Here is a 10494-nt window from a genome sequence, read left to right on the forward strand (position 1 = left end):
TTTCATTGTAAACTTCATATTCTTTATCCTTTCCTTTTTCAGACAGAAGAAATCATCCTCATTAAACTTGATTGTTCTTCTTTCTTTTAGTTATCTCCACCAATTGAAAGGTATGTAATTATTTAGAAATTTTATTTTTTTAGATTGAGAGAACTTGAGAACCTTGAATTTTATTTGTTGTTTTTCTAAGTAATTTCGACTGTGAATTCTTCTAAGGCAGATGTAATTAGTATATAGATTCATGATAGGTTCATTCTTAACTTGTTTCAAATAAAAGCTAAGAAATAATAAGTATTTTAACGTGCAATTTAATGTTAAATGATCTTTGTTTCTTTTACTATTAATGGGTAATATCTTTCATGTATGAAGTTGTCTCATGTTTGTTGGATAAATGCTACTAATTGAAGATATTGACAAGTAGCCATAGGAGTGCAGTAGTTCCTACTCTGTTAAGCCAAGACTACAAACTATCCATTTGTTGGTTTCCCTTTAAAACATGATCAAGTCTCCTCTTCAATGATTGATTGTGAACGTGTTGTCTACTTTTTATTGTCAACACTCAGACTTCTGAATAGTCTTTTCCTATTCGGTTCTATCTTCATACAGACACACTTCAAACCAAATGTTCTTTCATAATCGATCATGTGTGCTACCTAAGGATTCTTTCTCATTCCTAATTGTTAAAATGTGATTTTTTTTTTTGTTTCCTCATTCGGTTTACAATAACAAATTATGCCTTATTAACCAGTCTTACCATGAAAATATAATCAACGTGCTGTTTTTTTTATAAGCTGCCAACTAACTCGCTTTACTTAACAGATGTTAACAGCACATAATATGAACACCATATTAGTTAAAATGATGACTCATTGTAGTAGGTGGAATTCATGTAATTGGTACTGCAGTTGATCAAAATCCATGTTCTTCAATAGTTGTACCATAGTTGATTAAACACTTTTTCTCTAGTTCCAGGCCCATTGTAATCGGTGGAATTCATATTTAATTGACTTCTTTTTACTTTTTCAGTATAAATTGTTGAGATGCGTCTTCGTTTGATCTCAAGTAGTTGACAAGCACCATTTTCGTCCAAGTTCAAGTTGTAGATCGAAAGTTTCCATGGAGCTTTGAAGGTCAATAAATAGAAAAAATGTTTTAATTTGTATTTATATCAGGATACTTTTTTATGTAATATAAATGCAATAAAATCTTTATTTTTTAGATTTTTGCATTAGTATACTAAATAATATTAACAAACAAAATAATCAAATTGAGAGTACTATTAGGAAAGTATGCAAAAGGCTTCATTTGTGAAATTTGACATCTCATAAATGAGAAAAACAAACGCAAATAAAGCATTTTGATCATGGGATGTTTCGATCAGGGAAAAACAATATGTAACTATAGAAAGAGAGTAGTTTATAAATTAAAAAAAATGAAATAAATACATTATACGTAAGAAGAATTCTTTGATCCTCATAATGTGTTGAAATAATTCTCAAATATTTATTGTTATTATATTCACTAATGTCTTAAAAATATAATATAAAAAATTATGTTTTCAACCTCACATTTTTTTTTAAAAAAAAATTGATAGTCTCGTTAAAACCCCCTTCATACTTATCGACCTACCAAGGAAATATATCAACAAATAACGGAAGGAGGAAAAATGTATCTCATATATTAAAAAGGGTCCAAATTTCAATACAACCAAAGATGAAACAACATTTTAAACATGAATGAAACAACAAAAATAGAGCGCTAACACCGCCTAAGCCGAAAAGAGTTACTGCATCACTCGTCACATTCATGTTGATAACTATTAGCATCAACTTGATCTATCGCCAATCAAATGTGAACCTGAAAAAATATTAATAATTGATTTTGTTATAATATTTTTCATATGAAAATAAATATATGTAAACTTAACGGATAAAAAATGTATATCTTTCGATCTAAATTACTAGATAATATATTTGTAGAGTTCTCTATTCCTTTACAATTACGTTTATTATGATCGTATCCTCCACAAATTTGACATGAACGTCTTTTCACAGTTGTATGTCTCAAAGTTATCTCAAGACCTTTAAATCTTCTACTCTGAGACCCATAACCATCCTTTAGTTTAAGAAACATTTGGATCACCAATATTAATAGTTGAAGGATTGTTATTACCCCATGAGTTTCTTCATTTGTCAATTGTTGACTTGAAACAATATCTTTCTCCATAACACCAATGACTTCAGTTTCCATCATGGGAACTTTTTGATTTATTTGATCCAAGTCTCTCACAATAATTTTATACATATCTTTAGATTTTTTAGCAAAAGAGGGTAATATGTTTACAAGACTACAAACGCGCAAACTCTTTAAAGCAATTGATTTTTCAATATCAACTTCAAGACTTGATCCATTTTCATAAATTCTACAACCTTAATTTGCTTCTTTTGTCCAACATCTCAAAACATAATGGCTTGGTATATCTATAATATTTTTGAAATGAAAATTTGCTAACATATGTCTGCACAAGCCAAGTCTCAAATAACTAAATGAAACTTTGCTCAGCTTCATCTTGCAATAAAGCACAACAAAATAAAATTGACTGACAGTGGTGATTTAATTCAGCAAAAGGAGCAAACGGCATGCTATACTTATTTGTCTTATAAGTAGTGTTGAATGTAATAACATCACCAAAACATTCATAAGCTAACCGAGATTGAACATCAACCCAAAACAACTTCAGCATCTCCAACGTCTAAATATTTTCTACTTAAATGTCTAAGATGATTCCAATAATCTCTATCTGTGAATTGTTGATTTGCACTAATAAACAATGTTGCCACTTTTCCTGAAAAAAATTCTTTCTTCGTTTGAAAATGACTCTATAACCTACTTCTAACTTTTCTTTATCTTTGTTATCTTAAGAAATGTTCCACATCCAGTTTTTAAAGTTGAACATCTATGTTTAGTTGTTTGGACATCATTGTGATTATCATTTTACTCTTAATTTTTTTCTTGTACGAACCTTCAACAGCATCTTTGATTGTGTCGTCCATGGATTTTTTTTATAAGGGGATGAAATCAAGAAACTGAATAAGATTGATCAGGGGTGCAATGTTCAATTATTTCAAAATCTGCAAACCAACAACTAAGTGTGTGATTATTTTGTACTATGAAAGCTTGTTTGCACACTGTATTATTTTTCATAATAATATATTGTTGCAACATAAAACATTTACACTATTTTGGGTTTGGGTATTCCACCAATGTAACCTTCATGCTCAAGTGGGAAACAAAGTAGAAAGTAAGAAATGGATAGGTTGTGGCATCACATTTTAACAATTAGGAATGAGAGAATGTCCTTAGGTAGCACACATAATCAATTATGAAAGAAGATGTAGTTTGAAGTGTGTCTGTGCTAAGGTAGAACCGAATGGAAAAAAACTATTCAGAAGTGCGAGTATTGACAATAAACATTAGACAACACGTTCACAACCGATCATTGAAGAGGAGGCTTAGCATTTTTTTAAAGGGAAAACCAACTAATGGATAGGTTGTGGTCTTGGCTCAACAGGGTAGGTACTAGTGCACTCCCATGGTTACTTGTCAATGTCTTTAATTAGTAGCATTTATCCAACAAACATGAGAGAACTTCATATATAAAAGATACTACTCATTAACTGTAAAAGAAACAATGATCATTTTACATTGAATTGCACGTTAAAATACTTATTATTTCTTAGCTTTTATTTGAAACAAGTTAAGAATGAACCTAGATTTCATGAATCTATATACCAATTATGTCTGTCTTAGAAGAATTCATAGTCGAAATTACTTAGAAAAACAACAAATAAAATTCAAAGTTCGCAAGTTCTCTCTCTCTCTCTCTCTCTCTCTCTCTCTCTCTTCTATATATATATATATATATATATATATATATATATATATATATATATATATATATATATATATATATATATAAAATTAAAATTTCTAAATAATTACATATCTTTCAATTGGTGGAGATAATGGGTAACTAAAAGAAATAAGAACAATCGGGTTTAATGAGGATGATTTCTACTGTCTGAAAAAAAAGGTGGAAAAGATGAAGTTTACAGTGGAAAGAAGAAAAAGAATTCTTAATTTTTTTAAAAAAAATCTACATATGTCGGTTCCTGATTCTTCTTTCAAAAAATGGGTAAGATAAAAAAAAATAAGAATGATCAAATGAATGGAAATTCATAGTCGAAATTACTTAGAAAAACAACAAATAAAATTCAAAGTTCGCAAGTTCTCTCTCTCTCTCTCTCTCTCTCTCTCTCTCTATATATATATATATATATATATATATATATATATATAAAAATTAAAATTTCTAAATAATTACATATCTTTCAATTGGTGGAGATAATGGGTAACTAAAAGAAATAAGAACAATCGGGTTTAATGAGGATGATTTCTACTGTCTGAAAAAAAAGGTGGAAAAGATGAAGTTTACAGTGGAAAGAAGAAAAAGAATTCTTAATTTTTTTTAAAAAAATCTACATATGTCGGTTCCTGATTCTTCTTTCAAAAAATGGGTAAGATAAAAAAAATAAGAATGATCAAATGAATGGAGATGATTTCATTTGTCTGAAAACAAAGAAAGGAGGAAGATGAAGCTTACGGTTAAAAAGAAGGGTTAGAGTTTTACCGTAAAAAAAATGGCTGTCCCTTCTTTTTTTTATATGTATGGGTAAGGAGAGGTAATATAGTAGGATGCCTCCAACATCAAGTTGAAAGCAACTTTCCTATAAGACCTCTGAATTATGAAATATCCTCCGTGAGAGTAGTTTTACCGTAAGTTTGGGAAAAATTCTTTCATTGATTATAATTTTTTATTAAATCTAGACCGTCTATTTATTTAAATTTAAGGGTTATAAATATATGTAAAACTAATAAATTTTATATCGTGTAAAGATCTTACCCCCTATATATATAGAGATGGTCATCATATGTTATTTTATTAAATTTTTATACAAAAATATTGAATAAATTTATTTTTTTACAGTATATCTTTTTGTTCTTGGAATTAAATTTAATATTATTTCTCTAATAATTATTTATTTAATTATTTTATTGATCTACTCATACTATTATGTTGATTTTTATTTATTAATAGATTATTTTATTGATCTACTCATACTATTATGTTGATTTTTATTTATTAATAGATACTTGCAATCATTAAAGATAGATTATGATTCAATTGTGATAAATTTGACTTATCAATATGTGTTATTGTTTTATAAAATTTTATGTTAGTGTTGACGTTTATTTTTCACTATTAATAGTAGTGTTTGTATATATAATTTATTTTAGTTATTTGGTTAAATTTTAAATATTTTAAATGTAATTTTATTTTATTGTTTAATGATTAATTTTGAATTTTTATAATTTTTAAAAATAATTGATTGATATGATTTAATTTATTTTGATATTACAGATTATTTTAGTATACTTTCATTTTATTTAATGAAATCCATGATTATTACTACTGGAAATAGAAATTAACGGCTAAAGAATTTTAGATGGATGTAATATAGCATCAGCAGTGAAGATAGAAATAAATGGTTGTGAATAAACAGAACCGAATTGATAGATGGGGCGTAAATTGGGAGAGCATATTCATATTTCACATAATAGAATAGTATGCAGATGGGAAGTCAGAGTCAAAACACAAGACAATGAATGTGAAAATACTGCCATTCTTTAAGAATTTAAGATTAAAGGTTTGCACGGGAAGGTGAATTCACTTCACATTACATATTTTATTAATGACTTTAGTATAATTAAGGATTCATATAATACGCGTCTGAAATATATCGATTTTTATATTTATTTTTTTTTGGCTAAAATTAAGTATATAATATTTATAACATTATAATTTTAAATGTTTAGACCGTAACGATTATTAAATTGACTGCTATCTACCATGTATCGTGTATATAAAATTAAAAAAAGATTTAATATTATAATTTAAAAAATTCAAAAATCTTAAAATTTCACCGTTGATCGATAGTCGTCGGTCCGTAGCCATCATCGTTGATACTATTAGAATCGTCTCGCCGTCGTGACCAAAACTCAGTCTCTCACCCACCATGTAACTACGTTGATCGTAGGAAAAAATGCCGCGAAGAGTCGTCGATTTTTTAAGTTTTCCTTTGTTGTTTTTTGATGATTTCGATAACTACAGTTGTTTATACGTTACACAGTCGTCAACATTGAGCTCCTCATCCTGTTCCAAACAAAATTTAATCGGTAGTGATCCTTTGTCTTTGTCGAAGTTGAGGATGGGAGGAAGAGGGATGATGAGATATTTGATTTTTTTTTTGAAATTTTTTCTTTTTTAAAATAATATTTTTATTTAAAAATAAAAAAATATATAACAATATACTCCTAAAAGTATAACAGTTAAAAAGTTATACACCTAAAAATATCTTAAGACTATAATTAATAAGAAATACAAAAAGTAAAAAAAATCTATGGAAAGTGTGAGCCGAGGCTAATTTAGTCATATTAATCATTCTTGTAATACTCTTTCAAAATTATTTATAAGAATAATATATATTTTCGATAATTTAAGTGAACATTTAATAATGTATCATAGTTGAGAGACTAAAATAAAAAATATACCATATTCAGGGGCTATTAGGATAGTTTACCCTAAATTGTATTCCTACATTTTCCTTTCTCACTCTTGTTTTTTTATTGCCATACATACCCTCGTTAATCTATCAATTATTCATGGTAGGATGTAAGGATGATAAGATAAAATTAAATTCTAATATTAATAAATTTCAATTTTTCAATTTTTATTGATTAAAACGGTATTCAATTTTGGATTTTCTTAATAAATTGAAATAATTTTAAAATAAATGTAAAAAATATTTTTAAAAAAATATAATATTAAGTATTTATTATTTAAATTTATTTTTACAATAATATTAATAATAATTTGAATTCATATATCAATTATTCAAAGTCGAAAATTTTAATATGACTTTGATAGTGAAAGAATTGTTGAGGTTCTTAGTTCGAGCATCATAAATGTTAAAGATGTAAACATTTAAAGTTAAATTATTGAGGGTTATATTTTAAACTGATATTATCTTATACTTATCTTTGATTAATATTTAATCAAAAAATATGTGTGTTATAGTTTAAATATATGGTTTACTTTAGCCCTTGAATTGTACACAATGTTTATTTAAATATCTTATTTATTTAAATCTATTTAATTAACTTTAATTATACATTGTAGTTTTATTCATTAATTTTATATAAATTTGTCTGATACATCAAATCAAAAACTCTAAAAGAATAAGAATCATATTTTTTTAATATTCTCTCACGGTTGCAAGATAATATATGTTCAAAATTTTCTTAATTAATTAATAACACATATACTCTACAAAAACAATTACTCGAATTCGTTTAAAAAGAATAATATTTTCTTTTATCTTTAAATCCTATTGATAAATTTTAAAACGATATAAATTTACTTTTAAAATTAGAACAATGGATTAAACAATCCATATTAGACATTGAATATCCATAATTTACTTTTTACAAGTTACAACATATGCTTATTATTTATGGATTATTGCAGAGTATGGCCCCGTTTGGCCACTGACGTGGTTCTTTAAACGTACTTTTAGTTGTAAAATTTGTTTCGACTGTAAAATTAATATTAAATGGGTAAAAAATGGTGAAAAATATATTTTAAACCAATAGTAAAAATTAGATTCGTAGGTTTTTCATTTTTAATTTTGGTTTGAAAATAAATTATAATTTTATTTTTACGAATTCTACTTAATTATATATTTATATTTTATTTTAATAATTTAATATTAACATTCTTAAAAAATAATTTATTACTTAATATTTTATTTTAATTACTTGAAAATAAATAAAATTCATAGTTTATATATTAAAATTCACTTTAATTTACAAACTCTAATATATTTTTTTGTAAATTGTTTTCGTCAAAATAAATATTTAAATTATTATTTCGTAATAATTTTATATCGACGTATTTAAAAGTATTGATAATATATTATCTTTAATAAAATATTTTATTTTTAAAAATATTATTAATAAATTATCTTAAAATATTTATTTTATATTTTATTATTATTTAAATTAATATATTTTATATATCATAGTATTAATAAATATAAATATAATTTAAGATTGTTGGATTGGACAAAATTAAATTCTGTCCGTATATATATATATAAATACTTCAACCTCTATTGCTGTTAGTCGAAAAAAGCAGCCTATTACACAGCGCCTTCCTCCTCGCTCCCTGCGCACTGTCTACTCCATTATTACGTGCACCGCAAGCTATTCCACCAGCTTCCCTCACATCTAAATCTTATCTAAGCCCTTTCTCTTTCTCAATATGGATTTAACTCAAAACCTTAACAATAATCATAGTACTGGAACTGGAACTGGAACTGGAACTGGAACTCACCTCTCTTCTTCTTACAATGATGGCGACCACACTGAAACGCCGCGTTTCAATGAAGACTTTGGTTCAACCTGCTCCACTCCCTACGTTAGTGCACCATCGAGCTCCGGTCGTGGCCCCTCCTCGGGATACTTCTTCAGTGCGCCGGCTAGTCCCATGTATTTCATTCTGTCTTCTTCTTCTTCCCCAAACTCTCATCTTTCGTCCGATTCCTCGTTTGTTCCGTCTCAATCGGATGCTTCGTCTCTGGAGTTCGAGTTCTCGTCTCGCTTCTCCAGTAATGGTTCTGTCACCGCTGGATCCATGAGTTCGGCTGACGAATTGTTCTTGAACGGCCAGATCAGGCCCATGAAGCTCTCCTTTCACTTGCAAAGACCCCAGAATCTAGCTCCTTTATTAGATCTAGACGTCGAGGAAGACGATGAAGGTGGAAACAAGCAAGACGCTTCACGAGGAAGGGATCTGAAACTTCGAAGCAGATCACTTCATAGAAAGGCGAGATCTTTATCACCGCTTCGAAACCCATATTTTCAATGGGAAGATGAAAAAGAAGAACAATGTAACAGAGAAGAACGGAAAGAAGTCAATAAGCTCATTTTGGAAGGATTGAAAGAAACCGACGTGTCAAAGGAAACGACACCGTCTTCCTCTGCATCTTCATCAAGATCTTCATCTTCGGGCAGAAACTCCAAAAAATGGATATTCCTGAAAGATCTTTTGTATAGAAGCAAAAGTGAAGGGAGAGCGAATGGGAAGGAAAAGTTCTGGACTTCCATTTCCTTTTCACCATCAAAAGAGAAAAAGGCTCAAATGGAACAGGAAAAGCCTCCACCTTTGAAACGTAAGCAAAAGGAAATCAAACAAGGCGCGGGCAATAAAGCGGGTTCCGGGAAACCGTCCAACAGTGTAGCAAAACGACGAGTCCCGCCGTCGCCGCACGAGTTGCACTACACTACAAACAGAGCTCAAGCCGAGGAAATGAAGAAGAGGACTTACTTGCCTTACAGACAAGGATTATTCGGTTGCTTGAGCTTCAGTTCGAAAAGTTACGGTGCACTTAACGGCCTCGCCAGAAGCTTGAATCCAGTCTCATCCAGTTAGTTCACGGTGGACGGAGCAATACTGTTTTATGAATAGTTCCTTAAATTGTATAATACTGTTTTATGTATTAATTTGATCTTTTTGTGGTAAGCCTATAGTTACAAAGAAGCTATGTTATGTATTTAATCAACATTGTTAAAGCTTCTTTTCGTTGTGATTCCGGATTTAGACTCTGTGTTCATGGTCTGAAATGACTGTTGAACAATAGCGACATGTTTAGGGCCATTGTCTACTTTTCGTAGGGTAATGTTTGGATTTACGTAAGTTGATCGATGTGTGTGGGGTATTCGGCATGTATCACCGTTCACCACTCCTTTCCAAAGATGTGATTTGTTATTTCAGGTCATTTTTATCAAATGTGCAAGTACCTGTACCCATGGTATCAAAGGCAGATGACCCACATGGATTACGTTCTTATTTGTTAGTTGAGCTGTAATTCTTTGTTATTATCTGAGTAATGAACTTCCATCAGACCCACATGGGTTAGGGGAGAGGAGACCTTGAGTGGTTTGGTAGTAAAGATAATGACCCATTTTCCGTTGTGTTTGCCGGAGGTTGAGGGTTAAATTATGCTTAAATTAAAAGATTTAATAAGAAAATAAACGTTCAATCTGCAGGCGTTTTTATCTAAAAACCACCCATTTTTCAAAGAATGGTGCCTTATATGTTACCCACTAACCCCTGACTGATCATAACTCTTACTATAGTCTCAAAATTCAAAAATTTTAAACTCCTATAGTTCAATCTTTAATCTCTGAAATCCCAACCCAATTCTTAAATCTTAATAATAATCATCGGCCGCCCTTAATCTGGAATATAAAGTTGTCGACCCGTCGGCCACCATTACTTTTATTTATTGTTCTAATTGGGGTTTCAAGGTT

General features: G+C 29.1%; 1 protein-coding gene across 1 annotated transcript; it reads left to right on the forward strand.

Annotated features, from left to right (window-relative positions):
- Positions 1–8320: 8320 nt before the first annotated feature.
- On the forward strand, positions 8321–9770 carry LOC120135320. The gene has a single exon (XM_039151603.1). The coding sequence runs from the start codon at positions 8444–8446 to the stop codon at positions 9611–9613; it is 1170 nt and encodes a 389-aa protein (XP_039007534.1). The 5' UTR covers positions 8321–8443; the 3' UTR covers positions 9614–9770.
- The last annotated feature ends 724 nt before the right edge of the window (positions 9771–10494 follow it).

Source organism: Hibiscus syriacus, unplaced genomic scaffold (genome assembly GCF_006381635.1).
Source record: "Hibiscus syriacus cultivar Baekdansim isolate YM2019G1 unplaced genomic scaffold, ASM638163v2 tig00110607_pilon, whole genome shotgun sequence".
Taxonomy (NCBI): domain Eukaryota; kingdom Viridiplantae; phylum Streptophyta; class Magnoliopsida; order Malvales; family Malvaceae; genus Hibiscus; species Hibiscus syriacus.